General features: G+C 38.5%; 1 protein-coding gene across 1 annotated transcript; it reads right to left on the bottom strand.

Annotated features, from left to right (window-relative positions):
• On the bottom strand, positions 1-22,625 carry LOC149288908 (L-aminoadipate-semialdehyde dehydrogenase-phosphopantetheinyl transferase-like). The gene is made up of 6 exons (XM_089491175.1): positions 22,446-22,625; positions 20,539-20,764; positions 5,595-5,716; positions 3,073-3,231; positions 917-994; positions 1-153 (listed from the first exon to the last, which is right to left on the bottom strand). Exons 1-6 carry the CDS (start codon positions 22,623-22,625, stop codon positions 1-3), a joined length of 918 nt encoding a protein of 305 aa, XP_089347301.1.
• Positions 22,626-26,390: the final 3,765 nt, after the last annotated feature.

Raw genomic sequence — 26,390 nt, 5'->3', positions numbered from 1 at the left:
TTAGTTTTGTTGTGATCTTTGTCGAAATGGGACCTCTTGCTTCGACTGAAAGTTAACCCAGTATTCAGGGTCCTCAGGTGAAATTGGAATAGCAGATGCCATCAGATCTTCAAAAGTAAGAACTTTAAATGAGGTATCTTTTGGTTTTCCACCCTGTTATTGGAAAAACAAAATTCAAGTTTAATTTATAAAAGAGTTATAGCCGGTTATATGTTTTGGTGCCATTTTCCATTGTTGTACAGACCTGCAACAAAAGGTGGCATATCAAATAAATTTCAAGTCCTGAAGTCCTCTCCCACCCAACCAGTACATGATCAGCTGCAGCCAAGAAACTCCCAGTAACTTAACTACATGGCAACGTACTCTGAATGTTTAATCGTTGGTATGTGCTGAGTTAGCCAATTAAGGCATCTTTTACACAATGTTCTACTTAGTTTCCACAGCTAGTAAGTCACAACTCTCTACCTTTTAATTATATATTTTTTTAAGTATATTAAGCATACTGAACAGCAAAATGTTAGTTTGTGGAAAAGAGACAAATCAGCTGTCTTCTGGAAAATTGATATACAACAGTGCTTAGATTTAGTATTTGGCAACCAAATTTAATGACATCAAAGAAACAAAGTAAGGAAACAGAGCATGTATAGCAAATACTACTTCAGAGCACCTACCTGAAGCATGAATATTTGGTATTCTGTAGCATCATATGGCCATATATTGCTAACCCCACCATTTCGCCAAAGTACCCCAATTTTGGTGAATGCTATCTAATGTAACATGGCTATAATGCTCACCATGGAGCAGAATCAGTGGGACTGCACTGCATTTTAAAACCTCCTCAGGACATTGTCAATGAGACACCAAGTAGGTTAATGAAACATACTGGGCACATTATGAGGAATGATTAATAGCATACCTTGGAATTATGTTCTTTTGGTTCATCAACTTGCCCTAAAGCAACAGCAACATGGTGCTTATTATCCAACAAAACTTCCTGCCAAAAAATAATAATCTGTTAACTACTATAACATATACAGACCCATATTAAAAAAAAAGTTACATTCAAAAAGGTACACAATTCTCCAATTATTTGATGGACAAAAAGCACAGTGCAACCGAATAAGGTACTTTTTTTTAACCTAGTGTAGTTTATACCCTCAGGTATATATAGATCAATTACTACTATTTACTTATATTACCTAGCCTCATCTGTCAGTCAGTTTAGAGAGGTCTTTTTGGTATATAATCATAAACAGCGTGATATTAGATCAGTCTAAAAGTTAAACTGGCCTAAACCTAGAAATATATATTGAACAGACTAAAAAAACAAGTGAGTGATGGAGCAGTGTAAAAAATACTGAAAAGTGCTCCTGGCAGGTGCCAGGGTAAAATTTATATATTTAGAAATGTCAGGAAGCAACCCTATAACTACCAGAGAGGTGAGCCGTAACATTAAGAAAAGAAAAAACCTTGATATATAGATAGTGACCATGGAAAATAACCAAGCGATTCGGCTCTTTTCCTTATAATTTATTAGGAAGGTTTATGCGCACCCCAAGCTTTCTTGGATGAGTTCTTGCTCCCAATGCATAAAGCGTACGGAGTTGGGGTAAACTATTACTCCTACCCCGATATACTAGATGTTCACCACTCTCTCCGTCTTGCTCCTCAATGTTAAATAAAAAAATTATTTGTTACCATCACTATGCAAGAGCATAGATAAATAGATAGGGCTCTATTATGTTCTGGTGGCTTCTTTTTGTTCTCCAGGAAGGTCAACTAAAAAAGGTTGCTGCACACACTCCTGGATTGGGGTTGTCCTCTGGTAGCAGGGTTAAATGTTAAACCTTCTGTTTATCAGGCTTATGGGTCTTTGCAGTAAAATTGGAGGGGGTCAAAGTTTTTTTGAGAGATGTCGGGAAGGCTCAGGGGCTTTGTCAGATCTTTTAGACCGGTCAGGTAAAAAGAAAAATTGGAGGTAACTGGATAGCGGGGGGGACAAATCCCATTCATTTCTATAGAGAAAAGGTATCAGACACGGCACACAATTAGCTTGCTATCACGTTCAAGATGCTGTTAAGAAAGCTACAGCTTGGCAGGCGCCCACCTCATTGTAGTTTTTATTAAACTACAGTAATGGCTGATGTACTCGCTAAATTTTACATTCCCTTCTATTACCTTCAGGTTTTCCCTGATGTTTACAATCCTACGATGCCTGACATGACAATATAATTAACCTCAGCTTGCCTACTCGATAGAACTTGATACTTAAATACCGTTTTAGAAGCTAAATAATATCTTGTGACATGTCCCAATTATAAAAGCACAAATAGCAGTATTAGTCCTTATGCTGGTTAAATACCTTATACACCGTAAAGCCTATATAGTAATTTTATTTTTAAAACATGCAATTCTGTTAGAACAAAAAGACAAGGCATGTTTAGTTCAGGGATGCACAAAATTAAATTAAGGGTTAATAGTTAAAAATTAAATTTGAGAATTTGTATGAATTTTATGTGACTATACACACATCAATAAAAAAAAAATTAGAAAATTTAAACTATTTCTATATTGTTTTCCTTCTTAATTGCTCCCTGTCTGGCACCTATACTCAATTTAAAATGTATTTAAAAAAGACAAATTATAAAAAAACTGTTTTAAAATACAAGCACTAAAACATAAAAACTTTAAAGAAGCACAGCTCTCTAAAATGTGCCTACATCTCTTATTGGAGTTAATCGTTAATAAAACAAAAACTGAGCCCAAAACAAAGAATTATCCAGTTTCTTCCTATTGCTTAGTATTACACGACTACATAAATCAATTACAACCCAAATATCGAAACTAGTGTTCAAATATCGAAAAATGCATCTATATATTGAAGGTGATATAATCAGATTTCCTGCAGTAATGTTTTCAGTATTATCATGGCCACTTGGTCAGTTTAACCTTGGAGTTGAACTTCCAACCTTTAGTCCAACCTGGAGCCTGTCTTCTTTTGGTAGGCCTACATATATTGATGACAAAGCTGGACAATAGCACATAAATGAAAAGCACACCTACCAGTCTTACCTCAAAACACCAGTTTTCTTGTTCATCGTCCAACCACATCTTTGTTTCCCTATAGCTTTTTCCAATTTCCATATTGATAGGCGACACCTCGAACTCAATTCGCTGAAGGTTGAAGCCAAGACCGACCCCAATGGCTTTTATAAAGCTTTCCTTCAGAGCCTGAGCACACAAACAGACAGAAGCTGCCAACGTTACATTTTTGCGACAAAACTCAATGCATTATTTATCATAGTTGCTCTTCATATCATAATATGCACATATCTGTTCAGTCAACCTTATGAATGTTTCACATTTTGAAATTAATAATGCATTTAGTTTTGTCAGCAATATAAAAAAAAAAGAAGTTGTGCATTAGCTCCCTTTGAAGATGTAGCTACAAATCATTTTCTCCCTGCAGTCAAAAACGTATGCTTTGTTACCCCAGCATTAAATTCTTTTGTAAAGGTGGTGCAAGATAATACAAAACAAACCCTTAATTATAGATTTTTAAAATCTCATTAAGCGAATGGAGGCAACCGTCTGTACTATAGTAACAAAAGCTTTAAAGTATCTGCTATGAAAAGTTTGTGTCCGGGCCGCACTTTGAGATGTATTGGACCCTGAAGGCCACTTTACTATTTTGCCAAACTACAACACTATATAAACAATAAGAAGTCTAACCATGACAAAAACAATTGCTTAAATTAAATGGAAAGTTTACAATTTAAAATTAAGAAAAAGTTCCCCTGCTCCCCTTTTCAGTTAGGGACAAATATGTCTCCTAAATGTGTTCTCTGCTCTTTCATCCTGAGGAACCCTCTGAAACGATCATGAGTGGTCCATAGATCACAGCAGAGTCTGTTTATCGGATTTTACACAAAGACAATTACATCCGAGGAAACTATATTCCAAAGCTGTATGTTGGACAAGAGATATGACATGTTGCCCTGAAAGTATATTGGAGTTCTGGTGGGCCACTAACCACACAAAAATGGCTACCTGGCACGTTTCAGAGTTCATGGCCACTTAGCAAGCGTAAAAACATCCTGTAGTTTCAGAAGACAGTCAATGTTTTGACATGATTGCGCATTTTATAAAAGGCTAACCCCAGCGTCTTCTGGTACAGTGAATATGCAGGAGTTGAAGCATTCATCCTCCACAGGTGTATGACAGTTCCGGGGCTCCATCATCTTTAAATCATAAACCAGTGCCAAAAAATAAAGGACAGGCGGATAAATAACCCTGAAAATACTGACATCAAGCTGTGCAAAATGCAGAAATTGAAAAAGATGCTAAAAATATGCAGATACCAGCAGCAGCCGTGTTACCATCCAGTAGTTGAAATGAACCCAGATAAATGGCTTTGTATTCCAAGGTCCTTATAATTTTTTTTTCACAAATTTATATTGTTTCCAAGCCTCATTTGAGAGTACAATAGTACCATTTCACAACCTGACCTTGACAATCCTGCTCTAACAATCTGAAGGCAAGTAAGCATATAATGCACTGCTATGCTTCTACCCAAGTGCTTCAGAACACGTTTTAATACGTTTGCATACCTACAGTTTTACTTCCTTTAGTTCCTACTGTGTTCCGTACCTCAAGCTAACAGCGCTGACCTACCATTAGGAAACGGCTACCGGGGGGGGGGGAGCTATTGCCCCCTGGGTTACTCATTTGAATGTTTTGGCTGATGCCTGTGTGATTTATTTGCAAGTCAATGTATAGGCACTGGAGTATCTAGCACAAGTCATACATTTACACACTAGTCAAATACTTTCTGGCTCTTGTTTTTTAATGAAATTCTTCTGTGCTTTAAAGTCCTAGATAGAGTCAATGTATTGCTTCCCAAATGTGTTCTGGGCTGCTACAATATTAGGCCATCCCTCCCATGACTACCACCATCTTGTTTTACTATCAAACGGTGCTGTCTTTATGTGATCTCTGGCGTCATTGAAGGATTTATTTACTGACTCGAGTGGTAGCGCATCATTTTGTGTCCTAGGCTTCGATCAGGGGATCCATGTCTAATTGTTATATGTAAACACAATTAAGTATATTACACATATAAATGTAAAATATAGGATTTACAAAAGAGCAACAGATTCACTTTGTTTCTGTAAGTTCAAACATTTAACCATCGACACATCAGGGGTGAGCCTATGGATAGCAGCACCTGAATGTAGTATTTCTTTGGCATCCTTCCACCCTGTAACCAAAAGATGTGCATACATAAACACGCAAATCTGCTCTCACACACAAAGACTTTACACACCGCTCAACTACACAGTCACACTCTTCCTCTCCTGTTATTCACGCAGTTCTCTCTCTTCCTTTGAACCCTGTCTTCACCGCAGCTCACAATCGTTTTGCAAGCTGCTGCTTCCCTACTATGTGCGATACGTGACCCCGGCCAGGTGCCTCGGATACTGGGCGCTTAGGTGCACCTGCCTTAGCACTACCCCACCACACATCACTTGCAAACTTGGTCTCAAAAGCATTGAGTTCTTTCTAACTCCATGGTACTTTGGGCATGCATTTACCCAGTGCCTGTAGAACATATCTAGTCGGGTCCATTCACAGCTCATATTTTTTATTGTGCTCCATTCCTTCTCTGTGAACTGACGGTTCATGATTCGGAAAAACTCTTCAGTTGAGCCGCTACCTGTAACATTACAAAAATAAAACTCATTGAGCAAGGAAAATGTATATGTATTACACATTGAAAAAATGATTTATACTGAAAGCATACAGATATAGCAAACTACCAGTAACTATATGAAAATTGCCTTACCTTTTTATATTTATATTTTATCAGAGAAAAATAAAATATATTGCCTTTGATTAGACTTAATTTCTTGCAATAACTGAATGGAGTCAGGTTTAATTAAAAGTGAATAATTATTTGGAATCCATTTGAGGGAAAAAGATTGTCATTTGTGAACAAATGGTCACTTGTCAACGTTTTTTCTGGATTTGTGTTCACTGGTGAATCTCTAGACAAAGGTGGCGTTAAATGAATAGAGACATTTATTCCATGGCAAATTCAATTATTGCATAGCTGTGTGCGATATAGAGTTCATACAGTAGGCTTCTTACAAAACAAACCCTGTTAGTAGTCCTTGCTGTAGAGAATTATGAAAAGTGTGTGGGTCCATTTAAGCAAAAGGAATTATGAAGAAATTTTTGTACTCTTTATAAAATTCTTGCAAAGAGTTAATACGGTTAAAAACTATTTCCTTTTCATTCCAGGGAACCACACCTTCTGAAACAAAAAAAAAGTTTGTTTTTATTTTAATTTGTGTCCTTTATTCCATTAACTATTTGATGAATATGATCACTTTAATGCATATTTAGACTTCAATTAACTGGACAAAATAACAAAAAAAACCCCAGAAAAAAACCAGAAATTTAAGTGAAAAAAATTCCAAAGTTTAAATTAACCCCTTAACGACCACTGACGAGCCTGGCACGTCATGGCCCTAAACAAGCTTAGATTGGCATTAGGGGTCATTTCTGACCCCTCCTGGGGGCGTCATGAAGACGGACACCCATTTTAAAAGGGTTTAGGAGGCAACCGACGACAGGGAACACCCACCCCAGGACACACTGTTACCGCTCCAGAGAGCGTCACAACCACCGCTGCAAGAGATTTTGCCACTCGCAAGATGGTGGTGTGTCAGATACTGCATTCAACCATGCAAGTCAAAGTGATTAGTCCATTTTTTTTTTTTTTTTTAAAGATAACATTTAAAAATATGTCACCATCAGGGGAACCATCCAGTTCTAAAATGGGTGGTAGTAGAATAAAAGATACCCAAAATGGCACATGGGGCAGAATGACCAGATTTGGAAAAAATGGTTTTGAAATAGCAGAACACTACTTGTACTCATTGCCCAATAACTTGCAGGAAAAGGCAAAAAAACAAAAAAACATTGGGTATTTCTAAACTCAGGACAAATAGAATTCATTAAGCATTTTTTTCACTAGCTTTTTTTTTTTTTTTTTTTTTTTTTTTTTTTAGATGAGTAAAAGATTTTACAAATACGTTTGTTTTTTTTATCATATTTTACTTATTTTTTTTATATAGGAAATTGGATATGATCAAAAAGCCCTTATCCTGAAAAAACTACTTTATAACTTGTAGGTACACTAAATGGGAAAAGGAGAAAATTACATCTAAAACACGAGCACTGCAAAAGTGTTAAAACAGCCTCGGTCACGAAGGGTACAAAAAATAAACAGCCTGTTGCTCACGGGGTTAACCTATATTTCTGTATTAATTCAGAAATATATAAAATGTCTTATTTTCTTCCAAAATATCCTGTTCGTTGTCTGTAGAGAAAGTAGCAATACTTAACCCTTGTTCAAGTGATTAGAAATCGTACTATTTTTTTGAAGTGCTTTTTTGCACTATTAGTTGGATCAATACTTCATTCTGAAGTAAATCAATACAAGTAGATAGTTCAACAATAAGGATTAAGTGGGAATGTCTGATAAAAAAAGTTTGCAGCTAATAAACTAAGGACAAAATCTACTTTAGGCTTTGTGTGTTAGAGTGGTAATCAGCTGAATACCCTATATAAAGGCTTGTATCAAGGAAACATTTAACCACAACATACAAGCTATAATTGCAGACCCAGCAATCTATATGAGCTATTCTGATCATAGACAGAATCCAAATGCATCATTTCTTTTTCCTAATGTAGAACATGAAGACCTACCCATAAAAGGGCAACTCACAATATATATATATTATTTTTCTTTTTTATAAAACATTAAAAACGTACCAAATAGCAATTTTAGTGATCATTTAGTTATAATGTTTCATGCGAGTAGCCATAATCTTCTGGAACTTGTCAAGCTATGCTTCACAACTTAAAAAAAAGCCACCTGGAAATAAATTACTATGTCAATTACGCCACACAAAGCACAATGTTCAACACAATTGTGTAAACAATTAGGCTTTTTTTTTTTTATATATATATTTTTACACAATAATGGCTTCACATATAGGTCATCTAACACCAGCACAGATGAGTACTGCCCCGTAATGTCTGACAGGGAAAGGTGACCCTTGAGTGTTGTGAAGACTGGATTAACTAAAGGCTGTCCACATGTAGAGGACCAGGAACTGGAGGACATCCATGCAAACCTTTAGGTAGATGTTTCCTGCTCTTGTAATTCAATAACTACTACATGCACATTATGTATTCCACTGGAGACCATTAATATTCCAGAGTGAACCCGAAGAAGGAACATAAACGAGAAATGATCCTAATGTGTATAAATTAGAGAGAAGACATGATAATGGGCATATGGATAAGTATTTAAACATAGAACACATGTCAACCAATTTTAACCCCTTCGTGACAAAGGCTGATTTTACTTTTTGTACCCTTCGTGACAATGGCCTTTTTAAAATTTCTGCGCTGCTTGTGTTTAGCTGTAATTTTCTTCTTTCCCGTTTACTGAACCCACACACATTAGATATTGTTTTTTTCAGGACAAGAAGGGCTTTCTTTAGATGACATTGTTTTGATTGTATCATATTATTTACTACTAAAAAAAGTATAAAATATGGTGAAAAATTTAGAAAAAAATGACTGTTTCTAACTTTTAGTTGAAAAATCTTTTACGCATCTATAAAAGGTAATGAAAAAACCTGCTAAATGGATTCTACTATTTGTCCTGAGTTTAGAAATACCCAATGTTTTTATGTTTTTTTGCTTTTTTCTACCCATTATGGGGCAATAAGTACAGGTAGCGTTTTGCTATTTCAAAGCCATTTTTTCCAAATCTGGTAATTCTTCCCCCCATGTGCCATTTCGGGTATCTTTGAACCCGGCCAATGCAATTGAAAACTAGACAGCCCAGGGTATTCCAAATGCTAGTATTTTAACTATTTCCATGCACCATATCTACCACCAGTTTTTGTCTAACTTTGTGGTAGTCATTTTTTTGCATTTGGTTTTCCATACACATTTTACTTCAGGTATGAATTAAAAGGTTCTCGTTTATGTCACTATCACAAAACACCCCAATATGTGTTCAGCAACATCTCCTGAGTACAGCGATACCTCACATGAATGATTTTGCCTGGCTGTTTGGGGGCAAAAGGGCCACATTTGGGGCATGCGCATTTTTCAATGTTGAACTTTGGCATTTGGGGATCCACTGCCTATGCCCTATTTGGTACATCTTTGAGTCGGGCCATTTCAGTGTGCCCAACAAAACCATATATTTTTGAAAACTAGACACCCCAGGGTATTTTAAATGCTGGTATTTTAACTCTTTGCATGCACACATTTTACCACCAGCATGTTTTCAATGTTTGCAGTAGTATTTTTGTGTGTGTATTTTTCCCACACACACCTACTTTATGTATGAATTTACAGCTCCTGGTATATGCCGCTGTCACACGACACCCCATAATGTGTTCAGCAACATCTCCTGAGTGCAGTGATATCCCACATGCATGGGTTTGTCATTTTTGTGGGAACTAAAAGGCCACATTTGGTACGTGTGCATTTTTCTAATTGGAAATTAGGTGTGTGGCCATCCTTCCCCCGGTGTTAATTGGGACGTTGTTGAACCCGGCCAATTCAATTTACCCCATCAAATCATACCTTTTTTAAAAGTAGACACCCCACGGGCATTTAATATGCCAGTATTTTAACTCTTTCCATGCGAGAATTGTTTTAAGCTAATATGCTAATTTTAGGACTTGCTCACAAAAATATATTTTTTATATATATATATTTTTTTTTATAAAAGAGGTTCCCCTGATAGTGACATCAGTGGGAAATGATTTTTACATTTTACTAGTTTTTTACTATTTTTTTTCTAATTATTATTAATTTTATTTTATTTTTTAATTTATTTTTACTAATCACACTGTGATTAGAAAGCTGGGTTCCATTGACTTGCATGGTGCATGCAGTACCTGTATTCAACCTGCAAGTGGAGCCAAAGTTCTCTAGATGGTCTGGACCATCTAGCGAACTTTTAAAATTTGTTGGTTCCTGTTACAGGGCAGCGGCCATCTTGCTTGATGGCGAAGATCATCGGCAGCTGCGGCTGTGACCGCTCTCCGGAGCGGTCACAGCCCATCGAAAGGTAAGTGTTTGGTGTCGCTGGATGCCTCCTGATCGAGGCATTCCAGCGACACCATTTAAGTTTAGGAGGCGATCGTCGATCGCCTCCTAAACGCTTTTAAAACGGGCGTCCGCCGCCATACAAAGTATGGCGGATGTTGACGCCCCGTGGAGGGGCCAGAGATGGCCCTTTCGTTCCGATCGCGGCGTTGCTGAATGCCTCGAGGTCGAGGCATTCAGCAACGTTTTTTGGGTGCAGAAAGCGAAAACAGATCGCTTTCTGCACCCGTTTAAAGACGTGCCGGTCCTGGCACGTCAATTGTCGTAAAGCACATGCTTTTCCGTGTCGTGCCAGGACCGGCAATTGTCGTTAAGGGGTTAAAGGGAGGAAAATGGTGTAACGCAAGATAGGATTTCCTCACAGAGGGATTGGGAGCACAATAGCCAGGAGATGTGAAAAACAGCGAAAGAATTCAAGCATGCTTGGCATAAGCACAACTCTATGCTCAGCATAAAACAATAGTTAAGTAAACCTTGAGGTCTTAACCCATGGATTGACTGCATGGTCTATTGGGTTCCTACCAGTCATCGAATTCTAGGTTCCTGAGATCTACATTTTACCTTGAGAGAGATTACATACAGATAGAAAACACAATGTGATGGCAGATGAGATCTCATCTAGCCTGCATTCTTGCTAATGTTGGTTATCTATTGCATTGCAAATGAGAGAAGCACCTAATAAACCCCTCTTAAAATACATTACAGCAGTATATAGATCAGATATTTTGAACACATAGCATGCATAGGCTAGAAGAGACTAACCTGAAGGACAGCATGCAAGATTAAAAAGATTTCAGATTCGGGGGTTAGTCACTTAAAAGTGTGTGTGTGTGTGTGGCGGTCAACCATCAGTGTCCTTTCTCTATGTACCTTGTAGGAAAATCACATTAAAATATTTTACTGCGGCAGTCCAATCTTTGGGAGAAACATAACATGACGGATGAGGTGGAACTGCTCCTGCCACTTCAGGACAAGATGCACATCCAAGAGTCGCAAGATTTTACAAGATATATAATTTTACAAAGGCTGACAGAGAATGTCCTTATGGCAGGTCTGGAGAGGGCAACGTAAACCATGAAAAAGACCTTCACGGTGTGTGTGTGTGTGTGTGTGTGTGTGTGTGTGTGTGTGTGTGTGTGTGTGTGTGTGTGTGTGTGTGTGTGTGTGTGTGTGTGTGTGTGTGTGTGTGTGTGTGTGTGTGTGTGTGTGTGTGTGTGTGTGTGTGTGTGTGTGTGTGTGTGTGTCATTTTCTCACGTTTTAAGTGTAATGATAACTATGGTGTATTGGTACTGTATACATCTTAAAATTCCGTTGATTGTTTAGGATTTTCAGACTCTGGATTACTGATATGTTTTCGGTTTAGATTTCAACAGTATGGAAGCATTCAATAAATACATCTTTAAAAAAGGTATTTTCTGAGACATCGTGCCCCCAGCTAACTTGTAGCACCACAAAGTACGCATAGTACTGAGAAGTGTTTTAGAGTCTCTGTGGGGTAGTTAGATATTGGGGTCTATTAACTAAAAGAATAGAAAGGGGCATTTTTGTCTCAAGCTTCCCTCTGTAAACTACCGAGATAAAGCAGAACAAAGAACAATTTTTTAGCTATTAGGAGAAAAAAAAAAAAAGATTTGATGGGACAACTGTACTTTGCTATTGTGCTTCTGAAGACACTAGCTATAAACAGACAATACAGTAAGAGAATGAATTCTTAGTACCATTACTTGTGGTTTCCATGTTTTTTTTTCTAAAGCAATAACACAGGTTGTGCTCGTACATTAATCATAAGTAACAAAGGCACTGCCAAGCACAGTACACACCTGTCACAATGGCACTAATTGAGATTAACGTTGGACGCTGAGCTGAGAGTTCTCCTGTACATCTTTCGAGGACCTCTGCAACAAAACTATTTGATGGCTAGTTACAAAGAAGAAACAAAAAAAGGAAAATGTCAGCATTGGTGATTTTTGAAGCGAGGGCTTCTAATGTTTCATTGAGAACTATATCCTAATGTGTCGACTTCATAAAGCAGGCCCAAAAGGAAAAGCGGGAGAGGTAGATCAGCTGGATTTACCCCAGATGCTATCCGGATTGGGTTTTGTAACAAGTGAGACTGCAGCTGGATATTGGAGAGCTTTTTTTGTTCACTATGTTTAAAAAGCTTTTTTGGAGATAAGAACAGCCATGCCTCCACAGCTGCAGATACGCTTGTACCAGATGCAGCTAATACATGTGGCTTGCCCTGGGAGCTCCCACTTTGCAAGAAAAAGAGTATGTTAATGCCCCCCTATGATTAACTCTAGTGTTGAGAATTAAGCAAAATACCAGTAGATAAAATTAAATAGCACACGTGACTAATGTCTCTATACAGGAACGTTCCACCATTAGGGTGTTGAGAAAAGACCCTGATATCATAAAGGCAGAGGACAAACGGTGTGCTTTTGTAGTATAGGACTGAAGCTTACAAACAACTCAATAATACCAATGTTACTTTCCACTATCCATTATCGATTAGAGAAAATGCTCTGAAAAATACACCTCATTTTATAATCTGACCTCAAATAGAGGTCGAATGATAACACTAAAATCCAGATCCCCCGCAGAGCTGCAGGGGACCCGGATCCTTTTCTCTGACAGCCGGCGGGCGTCTGTGCGATGTCCTCCAATTCCGCCGGGGCATCTATGATGGAGCACCAGCGTGACATGACCATCCGGTGCAATTCCCTTTTCTATGTCGTATGATTTGCATTCCTGGTAGGGTATTTGCACCAGTTCATTGTCTAAACAGTTGACTTTATATCATTCTATTTAACGATAGGTGTGCCACTCTGCTTATGTTATACAGTTTACCACCCTAATCGCCTATTGTTTTTTTTATTTGTGGTTGCTGAGTGACAACTTAACGCATGCTGGTGATATAAGGGATATTCTACTAAATCTGAAATGTCTATGCAATGTGAAATGTTTCACCTGTTGCTTTATTGTATGTTAGATCTAGTAGTTTATACCTGATAATAGATCAATAATACACTATTTTATGTCATGATATATTTTGACATGTTTTTGAAAATGACTCTGCTTTAACTTTTGCGCTGCACCAATTATATAGATAATCGGATTTTAGTGATCTTAAAGAATGTAGTATCAGAGATAAAATATAGGGTCTCTATAATAATACGGTGGGGGTGGTCCTACGATAATAGCGCCAGAGTTTTGTGTATGTAATAGAAAAATGGCTTTGCCTATTTTATCTCAGAAATATCCCCAACAGTAATAAATGGCTTTTTTAAATGACAAATGCTGACCTTTTTCCCCCTGAATTATAGAGCCTTTAACTCCAAATTCACCCATAATCACTACGGAATACTTTCCCCAGATACGTCTGAACTACCCAGTTGAGTGTTTTCAGAATAATCAGTTATTGGATCTGGTGCCTGATCATTTTCCAAACTTTTATATTTTGGTTGAAGACTGGGACAGGATTTCGGCGATGTGTTGCCAATCTAAAATACACATAGTCCTATAGTCTTTTGAGTCACATAAAAATTTTGCATGTTCCTGTTCTCTTAAAGAAGGGAAAAAATTGAGTTGTAACTTGTGCCTCAATTTTCAAATTGATATTTAATACATTTCATTCCTCAGGTTCCCAGGCTCATCAGTTTTCTAGAACACTCATTCAGAATTTCATTCTATTTTTAAGGGCCTGTTTCATCTAGGATGTGCCTAGGAGGAAGTAAATGAATTCTAAGGCCCGGAGGAATCATACGGTTCCAAAAAAGATTCAATGGAAGAGATTTCCCACTTTTTTTTTTAAATTTATAAATTATGTTGAGTCTTTTATGGCATCTGAGGGGATCGATTGTGTCCATCATTTGGCTTGAAAACATGGTTACCCTCGCTGCCCCATTTACCAGGGACCTGTTCGTTTGATAGAAAGTAGTTATACAGGTGTGCTGGTTAATTTATAAACATAAAACGCCCCTGTGTCCTTGTGCTCCGCATGCCTTCTATACATTTCTCTGCCCGCTATTTATTTAAAGGTGGATTAACCTGATTAGGGAAGAACGGCTGTGCCAGTAAGAGCAGGGGTTCATAGGTGCGTGCCTGAGATCCGGGGGTGCCGTTTAAAGTCAGCCCTTCATTAACTAAAGGCTGCATTTCAAACATCACAATACCGCTGAATGGCCAGTCCCTTCCTAGAACTTCCTCAAAGTTCAGCCTTTTTTAATACTTTTGCTAGGAACGAATAGCTTGCTGCCGTACAAACCGAAAACGCTTAGAAATTCTAATTGTTTTTATACAATTAAATCTTCAGAGAAAATGAAAAGAGATCGGCTAAGGTTGATGTAACGTACTAAAGAACTGCGTGGAAAAGCACACGTTGTGAAAAAGGGGCATTTTATCTCCTAGCGCTTAATAGGAGTTTCCCTTATTATGATCACTAAACAGAACGGGTTATATTTCCATAGCCAATGGGTCACTCAAGAACCAGTCTAGACGTAAGAAATGCATGGAGTTTGTAAAAATGTAATTCAGATACCTGTCTATGGAACTTTTTCTTCAACCCTATTTAAAAAAAAAAAAAAAAAAAAAAATGATAAACAAAGCCATTCTTGATCTTTTCTAAAAGGTCCACATCTAAATTTGTATTAAAAGATAAATCACACAAAAAAACTAAAGACCAACAGCACCACACAGTGGATTTTAGAGCCAGAAGCCATAAGCACACAAGGCCACATCACCTTGCGTATAATACTTTTACAGAATCCATTATTCAGGCGGTTTATCTTAAGATACTTCCGTTTATTACATGCTTAGCATACTATTACAGTAATCAGAGCTGCATATACAATGAAGACAATACATACAATACAGACTGGAAACCTTGAAGTCTGGGAGGTGGAAATCTTTTAGCACAACCCACACTGCCACACTTAAAAACGTATTTGACGCCTACGTAGCTTTGAACATTAATACATTCGTTTATGAAAAGCTACAAATTTCTTATCTTTTTCTTAAGCAGTGAAAAAGATTTTGGTACATTTTGTGCTGTTAGGATGACAGAGTGAATAAATCAGATTCATAAAAAGATGGAAAAAACGTAATTGAGAGGCATAATCTTGCAAATGCTGACAACAGGGATAGAAATATAGACAAGAACCATTTGGCCCATCTACTCTGATCATTTTTCCTCATGCAAAGACTCAGCCCCGATATCCCTGCTATAAAGAATGCATATTAAAAGTACTCAGGGCAACCCTAACCCTCTTTAAGTACCTTAATATACATTCTTCCAAAACCAAAAGTTAAATTAAAGCTCTTACGTGACATTAAAGCCCTCCTTCCATGATTAGATTATTCTTGCCACTGACTGGCTACTTGAAATCAATGCCAACACTTTTGACACATGGGCATGGGGATCTGAACGGTTCCCTATATGTAGCTTCCCCAGGGCCAGAGCTGGAGCGGACTTGAAGTGAGTATATCAGTGATAGAAAATGTTGGGGGGTGGGGAACGGGGCAACAGAGCCTAGCTCCCACTTGGAGCCCAACAAGCTAGGCTCCTGAAAACCTCCCCCAGGTCTAGGTATGTAACGTGACTAGGATTGCCTTTTGGTGCCTTTCTTTGCCCTATGAGGTTTCAGGTTTAAACAGCCAGTAGATGCATCTGATCCAGGATCAATAAGCATCCTGGACTGGATCCTGTAGAGTTAATTCACTGGCTCATACTATTCTCCAAATGCTCCACCCCAGGGACACATCATCTTTGAACAAAATATGCATAAAACATCTCCCCGGGACTTTAAATAAATAGCACCTTACGTTATTGTTTCAAGAATTTCATCATTTATCCTGCATTTAAGAGAAGAAGGACTAAAGGGTTCTTATCTGCCATCAAATTCAATGATTCTATTTACAGTGGACAACAATGACATTGTCCTAAGCTAATGTGCATTACTCATAGTAAATTTTAAGAAAGTTACTCAACATAAGAAAAAAAAGTTTCAATAAAAAGCTTAAACCATTGAAAAAACTATTTGTTTCTAAGTAACAAATATTCAAAGAATAATGTGCAGTATGGCAACAGCAACCGATGCAAGTGTTAACATTAAGAAGTCAGTTCAGGAAAGAAGATATTGAAGATCAAGGAGGATATAACAAAATTATTTCCAAAATAAAAACTGGCAGTGATGAATCGCTGCAATTTACTCTTAGCTGGAACTTTTTAGTAATGGTGACACTAAGGACCAGTCAAGGTGAAAAGATCAATATTAAGTGATCTCATGAACGGCCATTGTTATTTACAGTTATGTCTGCAGTAAGCTGAAAGATCTTAATATAGCTATTGTTATAAGTATTACAAAATTGCTTTGAAAAGCACACAGTCTAAATGTACTGAAAAGGGTGTATACAGTCATGTGAAAGAAAGTTGTATGATTTTACATATCTCGACAGCCATGATACCAATTCTACAGGGTTACATGTGGTTGTGGGGAAAGGCAGAGGTCAGCAATATATTTAGGTAGGGTTCAGAAGCTCAAATGTTGAGTGGCTTGAAACCAATTATATGGTTATGCCATCAGAAAACTCTAGTTGTGGTTGCGCTAGCACTTTGCCCACCTTTTCAATGCCTCAAGGCGAACTGCTGGCCTTCAGCAATGACCTTTTGAGTCGGGTGAACTGCAGCTGTGCCACGGGCATGATGGAGGAGCTATTGAACAGGAGTCCACCCTCCCACCAAACAAAACAAAATAAAGACTATATATGTATATTTAATGAAATGTAATCATCTGTTTGTTGTGATTTTTATTGAGGTTATAGTTACCCTCTACCTAGGGGGTGAACTAGTAACCAGTTAGTTGGCCTGGCTTAAGGAAGGTTGGCTTGGTTTAAGTTATAAATGGGCCAAGAGTTGTGTGGTTTATGTTATGTTTCAAATCATTACGTTTAAGCTAAATAAAAGACCACGGCCTGTTTATTCCAAATATTTGGTGTTGGTGTTTTTAGTTAAAGTCCTATTTGGATGTTATTTATATATACTTACAACCACATGTTTCTTAGCTGGTCTAAATAGGTAAATACAACTTCAGATGAAGACTTGATTAACAGCAACGACCACCTCTATAAAAGTTTTAGTTTGCTGGTCTGGAGCATTCAGGTGTGTTTTAACACAATGCCAAGGAGGAAATACATCAGAAACGATTGCTGCTGCCCATCAATCTGGGAAGGGTTATATAGGCCATCATTCCACAATAAGAAAGATTATTCAGAAGTGCCAAATTCCCGGGAAATGGACATCCTAGCCCCCAAGGTCAGCTCAGTGAAATCACAAAAAACCCATGAGTTACATCTCAGACTCTACAGAACACGGTTAGCGTGTTAAATGTTAAAGTTCATGACAGTACAATAAGAAAAAGACTGAACACGTTTGGTTTGTTTGGAAGGGTTGCCAGCAGAAAGCCTCTTCTCTCTCTAAAAAGTCCTTTGGACAGGCAAGACCAAAGTGGAGATGTTTCGCAGCCAAAAGACTTAGGAACCTTGTAGTCATTAAGTTAACCATGAATTCCTCTGTATACCAAAGTATTCTAGGGTCAAATGTGAGGCCAACTGTCCCACAGCTAAAGCTTGGGTCAAGCAATAGAAGAATGATCTCAAGCACACCAGCACATTTACAACAGATCAGTTGGAAAAGAAAAGAATCAAGGTGTTGCAATGGCCCAGACAAAGTCTAGACTTCAACACAATTGAAATTCTGTGACGGGACTTCGAGAGCTGTGCATAAACAAATGTCGGCAAACCCCAATGAACTGAAGCAACATTTATAAGAGTGGGCCAAAATTTCTCCACAACAATGTGGAATATACTACCTACAGTGGTTCTACCATACCAAATAGAAGCATGATGATGCCTTCTTTTCATAACTGAGGATATAAATACTGCTGAGAAAAACCTTATAGTAACAGCTGTATTTCTGATCAATAAAAGACACAGCAGGTTTGTGTTTTGGTTTTGTTTTAACTAAAAAATGGAACATGTTAAGTTAAGCAGATGTCAATTTCCCAAATCCTAGGTTGTACAGTTGTACACTAAAACCCAACTGATCATGTAATCCAAATTACCATAAAGGAATATAAACAGTAGACATAAAAACCACGGTAGCTACCAGTTAGTTTACCGGTCTCAGGGCTTGATTCCTTCCCCTTACTTGGATAACGGTAATTCCAGAGCTAATACAGATATAAGGCTGGGGTGAAAAGAATGGGCATAACTTCAGGGCAGGATATGAATAAAATATGCAGGTTTTGCTATTCAGCACACCTTCCCCAAGTATGGCCCCCTCACTAGTGATGATCGGATCATGAACGAATCGTTCATTTGATCCGGTTCTTTTTAGTGATCCGGATGAATCGGTTCAGTAGACTGAACGATTCATTTGTAGCGGTTCAGTCTGTGAATCATTCAGCTGTAACCTGATCCTAGAGCTGTGAGTCATCTGCAGAGCACTCAGACACAGACTCTGGGGTCAGGTTACAGCTCATTAATTCACAGAGGAACGATGACTCATAGAGTCAGAGAGTCGTTCAAAGAGTCGAATGATCCGAAGAGTCGAATGATCCGAAGACTCGAATGATTCAATGATTCAAATGATTCGAATCTTACAGGGATCCGGATCTTACAAGGATCCGAATCTTACAGAGATTCGAATCTTACCGAGAATATTACTGATACCATACTTTTATAAATAAATACATTAATAATGTTCACACTGCCCCCAGGATTTAGATTCCCCTTTACCTATAAGTGCACCTACAGTTAACTTTATTAAATTAACCCTCAGTCATCAGCATAAAATTAACCCTTATACCCCATCAACCATAACTGCCCCTGAAATTAACCGTAAAGATCCCATTAACCATAACAGCCCCTGAAATTAACCCTAAAGACCCCATTAACCATAACGGCCCCTGAAATTAACCCTAAATACTCCATTAACCATAACTGCCCCTAAATGAATTGCATGTACTCCAGATAAATTACCTAATAAATTGGTATGGTTGATGGGGTCTTTAGTGTTAATTTAGGGGCAGTTATGCTTAATGGGGTGTTTAGGGTTAATTTAGGGGCAGTTATGCTTAATGGGGTCTTTAGTGTTAATTTAGGGGCAGTTATGCTTAATGATGTGTTTAGGGTTAATTTGGGGGAAGTTATGCTTAATGGGGTCTTTAGTGTTAATTTAGGGGCAGTTATGCTTAATGGGGTCTTTAGTGTTAATTTAGGGGCAGTTATGCTTAATGGGGTCTTTAGTGTTAATTTGGGGGCAGTTATGCTTAATGGGGTGTTTAGGGTTAATTTGGGGGCAGTTATGCTTAATGGGGTGTTAAGGGTTAATTTTAGGGGCAGTCATGGTTGATGGGGTGTTTAGGGTTAATTTAATGGTGAGGGTTAATTTAATTAATTTAATAAAGTTAGCTTAAGGTGCAGTTGCAGGTAAAGGGGAATGTAAATCCTGGGGGCAGTGATTATTAATGTATTATTTATAACAGTATGGTAATATTATCTGACTGATCCGAATCTTTGAACGACTCTCTGCCTTCATTGATATCACTGGAGGCAGGGGGGAGGATTCATAATGAAAGGGGCGGGGCCAATCGTTAGTGTGCCTGCACGGAGTTACTGGAAAACAGTAACTCCTGTGAGTCACACTGAGTGATCCGAAGATTCGGGTCATGAATCGGATCATTTCAGTGAACGAATCGAAATGATCCGATTCACTTTAATGATCCGAACTTCCCATCACTACCCCTCACTTTAAACAAAATACCCCAAAAATTACACTGTAAATCAAGAGACCACAACATGGATTACAAGCCAGATCTTCTGTCCCATACACTCCTTAATGTAAAGATCCACAAGATTGCTTGAAATGTATTATGAACTCAATGCAAATAGGCGATAAAGGTTTCTATATTAAAATTAACTTGAAAGAGCTTGAGAGAGAGAGAGAAAAAAAACATGCAATTTACAGCCAGCTCTTGTCTATTGAGTATGACCCTAATAAAACTGTATAGGTATCTTAAGGGGAAGTATTGGGTGTTTTGGGAGAACACATTTTGAATGCTTGTGTGCAAATTCTGTTCATTTATCTATTTATTCTTGCCTTCTACAAATTCTACGTTGTAATTGTGATCATGTAAACTTTTTATTTTTGATTACATTAAAAAGTAGTATTAAATATGCTAATGGACCCAATAGCAAGATAATTTTTTTTTTGTATTTTGTCGTGGAATATACAAAATTAAAACTTCCACACTAATGTGGTTGCATACCTGGTAGATCGGTCTTCATGATGTCTATTCCAACTTGTAGCTCAGGTTCTGCAGCAAGCACAGCAAAGTCTCCTTGATGGGAAACATTGAAGTTAAAGTTCTTGTGCGGAGCTGGAATTCCCTTGGCTAAAAAAGGTTTTCCCTTTGTTGTCCTTTGCAAAAGTATTTTGTTCCATGGTATTTGCAGATTTTCTGCAATTAATTTTCTTATCAAAAGACGACCAGCCTATGAAATAAAGAGAAACATGTGTAAACCACACTGAATATTTAGGTCCATTAAGCAGCAAAAAAAAAAAAACAAAAAAAAAAAACGTACCATTTACTGATGTTGATTGGTTACATTTGGCCATTACTAAGAGTAAAATTTTCACAAAGTAACTAAAAAAAATGCTTATTCGGACACCAGCCAAGCCTTATTTTTGGAGTGCCCAGGAACTTCCTCGACAGCCTCGATCAGTAAAAGTGTTTGCGTGTTCTTACATATACCACCAATTTTCAAAAGCAAACATTTGGAAGATGATTGTGCAAATCAGGGCTTGAGGACAGAATGCTACAAGAGCTTTAAGTCTGAATGTGTATAATTAACCATCAAGTCAACAATTATTGCTTATATGACCATAAAAAACATAGTATCTCTCCAGTCTCTAGAGTAAAGATGTGAACAACCTCATTTTGGTTCAAAATTTAACACAGCGCCTTATAAGCTATCAGGCTGAGGTTCTGATTAGCCAAAGTCTATAAAAAAAAAAGTAATCAATGAATCAGTAGACGCTCCAAGATCAACTTCTTTAATGAGAGAACTTGGGGGGGGAAACATCTGCCTTTACAACTTACTTCATCAATATATTCGCCAGCTAAAACTTTATCTCTAACTTCTCCAGACTTAGCTGGAGCTGGTATGGTTCTCAAAACTATTCAGTTGCAAAGGGGGTCTGAAATGTAGCTCTGTGATGGCCCCAACGTGAACGTACGTAAACAGAAAGTCGGTCATCGTGGATTTTATGCGACAAGGTCTTTTCTTTTTGGCTGTCATTCTCTAATTCTATCCTGTAGACGGCATTATTCTTAGAATTATCATTCTTTACCAAAGCAACTCTGCTTACATGCACTACATTCAGGGACAGTGTTCACATTAAGCAAGAAAATAAAATAACGGTATTTACTTAAAACTACAGCAACTGTTGTTTCGGGCCAATGTGATATTGTTCCACACTTCCTAAATCAATAATTAAAACTCGCTCATCCATACACCGTATGTATAGAAGCTGCCACAAATTCATGCAGTTGTTTTTTTTTTTATTATATTTATTTTTAGGATCCAGGAAAGGACACAGCTGATGAAACACACCAAGGAGTTAGGATCCAGATATATATATCCTGATCCTAAGATTTATCAAGAAATTTTGACAATAGCAGCAATCCACCTAAAGCGCTTTAAAAGTCACAAGATAAGGGGCAATAAGGTGCTTTAGAATGTTATCAACAGTAGAAAACATCCATAGAATTTGACTACAGACCATTACCACCGATATTAAGGCTCAGACCTTGGCCTCCCAAGATTCTCGTTAGCTTTATGCCTGTCTCATGCATGTTTATATTCCCTCATGCAATAGCCTCTACCGCTTCTCATGGGACACCGTTCCATTTACCTGCCACCCTCTCAGCAAAGTACATTAGAAGATGTGATTGAGGGAAGAAATGAAACTGCGGTGGTAATATATTAAATGTATGCACTTTTTACAATCCCTTTGATAGGTTTCTTTTTGTGTGTAAACACCCACATAAATCCCATCAGTTTTACATAGAAATGTGTTAACTGGAATTATGCATTGACCCCCATTATGAAGTTTTTCGTATATTTGGCAGAGAACTCGCCTAGCACTAGACAGCGGCATGTCGATATGTACCATGGCTGCTTTGGCATCACGGGTGAACATAAACTGCCCGATGCGGAGCTTCTCCTCGGGCTGCACGCACCGAGCACACCGCAGCCACTCATCCCGGCTGGGAGTCCATGCCCCACAGGGAAATGCCCAGCGAACGCTTTCCATGCACAGCAGCCTCCCAGAAGCTACACTCACACCCATAGGCCCACCTAACGCGTGACGGGACCTCTCACGGAGCCATAACACCCCCCCCCCCCGACTTGAACGTACACTTCCGGTTAGCGACGCGCTACTTAAATATGTATTTGGACACGCCCACTGTGTATTGGCAAATAGAGTTTCTCGGGGCTTTCGCTTGCGCCCAAGAGAGTGAAACCCGCTTTCCTAGTGGCTGAAAGCTTAAGCACTGCTCCGTGTTGCGTACAAGTGTCGCCCGTGTGTTAGGTAACCATATGCATTTCCGAATCTAAACCTATCACTTAAAACGAGTGATCTTCTGCGAAAGGGCTCTGACAATCTGAGTGGAATGCAGTGCTGTATTGTGTCTCTTGCACTTGGATCTCTAAAATTAAAAATTGTGTAAATAATAAAAAACACAAATGTGAATTAACCCATTGCGGTAAGGACGGGATGTGTTGTTTGTGTTACATGTTTTCACACACAAGTACCTCCAGCTCTTTGTTCAGCCATAATTTACTTCTTTTTCACTTACCCACACAAGTGACATTTTTTCCTTATTTTTTTATATTCACACAATGGCCACAAAGACTATAAAATGAATATAAAAGTTAAATATAAATCCTAATGCACAGGGGGGAAAACCCCACATACGTTAATTTACATGTCTTGTATTTGGAATTATTAACTACACCTGCTAATTCTAAACAATGTGTGTAACTTTTTGTTGCTACAGCTGCTAGTGTAACACAAAAAATGTATCATGCAAGCCTCCATGCCCGGTGGGGGCGACTGCCCATTTGGGCTGCTTTGTTTTAAAGATTTTTGGCTCCTACCTGATACTTTTTGCTTGCCACCAGCATTTACATACCTATTGTACAGCGCTACAGAATATGATGGCGCTATATAAAATAATACATAATAACACCGAGCTGTCTGGATCATTTGTGTCGCCTTCATGGGTTTCCTCTGAGGTCCTTTTCTAAAGGTGTGTTTTGAATAGGACTGGATCGTAAACCTATAAACCAGCCAAATGTGTTTGGATTTGCCCCAGGGCTAAATGTGGACAGCCCACCTCTAAGCCATTCCAATCTTAGTGCCACCTTACAACATACATTTTTGGGGCATAGCATGCTGTACCGAGCCCTAGGCATGCTTAAGAGTGCAGAGCGTTGGGATATGTTGTCTGATCTCTGCGTTCAGCAGTGAGGATGGCGGGAACAGAAGTGCACAGTGGGTCAGGGCTATTGCAGTATTACTAAAGTATTGGGACACCTGACCATTACACCAACAGGAACTTTTATGACATTGCATTCTAAATACATAGACATACATAGTAATATGTAGTTGGCCCCTCTTTGCAGCCATAACAACTTCCTTTGGAGAGTTTATGTGGGCATTTTTGCCCATTCATCCATTACAGTTTCAGGCACTGATGTTGGATGAGACGTCCGGCTCGCAATCTCTGTTCCAGTTCATCCAAAAGGTGTTGGATAGGGTTGAGGTCAGGGCTCTGTGGACCAGTCAAGTTCATCCAACCGTGTCTTTATGGACCTTGCTTTGTGCTCTGGGGCACAATCATGCTGGACTAGAGAAGGGTCTTCCCCAAACTGTTCCCACAAATTTGGAACCATAGCATTGCCCAAAGTGTCTTGGTAGGCTGAAGGGGACATTTTCGGACAATGCTATGCTTCCAACTTTTTACCGCTCTTTGTAGGACATATACTTAAGTCCTTTTGCACCAAAGGGTTCATGCTACAATACAGGGCCAGCCCTACAATGGAGCTGAGTGGGGCAATTGCCCCAGGCGGCACTTTGCCACCCCAATCGCTTTTTTTTTTTAAGCGGAGAAGAGAGAGGGGCACCGAGTGGTTTTCGGCATTTTAAACTTCGCCCCAGGCGGCATTATGTCTTGGGCCGGCCCTGCTACAATATACCTTACAAAGACATTACTTTGCTTCCAACTTTGTGGCACCAGTTTGGGGAAGGTCCTTCATGTTCCAGCATGGCCAGAAAGGACCATAAGTAGATGGTTGGATGAGGTTGGTGTGGAGAGACTCGAATGGCTGCACAGAGCCCTGACCACATCCCCATAGAACACCTCTGGAATGAACTGGAACACTGGCAGGTACTCATGCATACCAAATATTTGTAGATTGGACAAAAGGTTGAAAGTGTTACATTTGCTGCAGACTTCTTTTGCTATTGATAGGATTCTTACGGTGTATTAATGTCTGTATTTTGATCCGTGTAAGTTAATTGAAAAAAATACTGTTTCATACATAATAAAAAAAAATATTGTTTTAAAGGTATCTTAAGTAAAAAAGTATGTGTTGCTTTTTTGCATCTCGGACTGCGGGTTAGGAAACCCCTTTTGGATTTTTTTCTCGATATTGTGCTTCAGGGAGATGACTCCCATTTTATCCCTTTGAGTGTCACCTAGTTCAATGCATTTCTCTCCTGACAGTTAAAGGGTTAACACAGACAAGAGACCATATTCTTTATCTTCATTAGCTGCAGATTAAAAGTACACTGTATCAGTGTAACAATAATGAACAAAAACTAAGCTAGAACATGTCATTAAAATTTCAGGACACTTGGCAGCTACCCACCCACACAATGAATGGTGTTTTCTCTTCTACTATGCGAGATGAGGCTCTGTCTACATCATTGCCAGGATTGGCTGTCTTCTCCATCCTATGCTATTGCCAATAAATTACTAACCAATCCTAAGAGAAGACAGTGAAAACCAATAGGAGGTAAAGTAGCATAGCTTAGTGTCTTTAGGATTACAGAAACATCCAGTCTTATTGGATGCTGTGCAGAGAAGGCTTAGTTGCAATTTTAATGTCAGTTTTTTATATAGACTGGGAATTTACAGATGTAACTTTGTGATGTGGGACTTCCTTATCCCTGCTTTTAAGTAGGTGACATCATCACCTGGGATCTGTGACTTCATTGAGTGCTAATTATCCACATCAGATCATTACAGGTAATTATGCTTCATCCTTGTAAAATGTGGCTTCTTCCCTTCCTGCAGGGCAGATGTGCAGAGATCAGATCCATCCTTGCAATCTGCTTTTTTTTTTATTGCTTTCATGCTAGAATCATATTATTAACTTCATCACAATTGCCAAGTGCATGTACTTTTCATTTTATCTTGCCTTTGCTGATGTTAAGTTCTAGGAGAGAAGTCCTTTCCACCCACCCTTCTCTTGGAATGCTAGAACTCTTGATCTTGGAAGAATTTGACTGTTTTGTATGTGACACATTGTATCTCATTTGAAAATATAAATGATGCAGGTTTAAATGCTTGAAACATTGTAAATAATTAAATACATGGTCAACAAACCAAATAAAAAGATTTTAGTGTCGTAACTAAAGTTCACATTTAAGTTTACTCTGCCTTGCCAATTTAAGGACTTTAGTGCCTTAAAGATTACCAAAGGTGATGGTCACGAGAAGCTTCTGTTCTGCCAGTTCTTACCTCTGGGGTTTTGGAGTTGGATGGAGCGTTGTGGTTTTAACATCCCACAATGGCAAGTTCATCCAAGAAGAAGGGCTGAGCTGGCCCTGTATAATGTATAATTTACACTGATGATCTAACTATACTTTACACAGGGTCAGCCAGGCTCTGCCTGCAGCAGAAGCTCACTGGGGATAGTCCTTCATAATTTATAGTGAAGACAAGGAGCTGGTACCTTATCTGTCCTGACAACTGTCCCTTTGGTGAATAGATTCCTATTTTAAGGTATGCATGGGAGCATGTTTGCTTCCCATGAAATGATT

The sequence above is a fragment of the Sceloporus occidentalis genome, unplaced genomic scaffold (assembly GCF_023333645.1).
Source record: "Sceloporus occidentalis isolate IW3139 unplaced genomic scaffold, rSceOcc1.0.p SCAF_49, whole genome shotgun sequence".
NCBI classification, from domain to species: domain Eukaryota; kingdom Metazoa; phylum Chordata; class Lepidosauria; order Squamata; family Phrynosomatidae; genus Sceloporus; species Sceloporus occidentalis.
Note: the sequence above shows the minus strand (reverse complement) of the source record. Positions and strands in the feature narration are given on the sequence as shown.

Coding starts and splice junctions, on each gene's coding strand:
- LOC149288908 (XM_089491175.1), bottom strand. CDS start 22,625: ATGGGTGTGAGTGTAGCTTCTGGGAGGCTGCTGTGCATGGAAAGCGTT. Junction 3,232..5,594: donor ATATGTTCTACAGGCACTGG/GTAAATGCATGC, acceptor TTGTGTGCTCAG/GCTCTGAAGGAAAGCTTTAT. Junction 154..916: donor CAAAAGAACATAATTCCAAG/GTATGCTATTAA, acceptor TTCCAATAACAG/GGTGGAAAACCAAAAGATAC.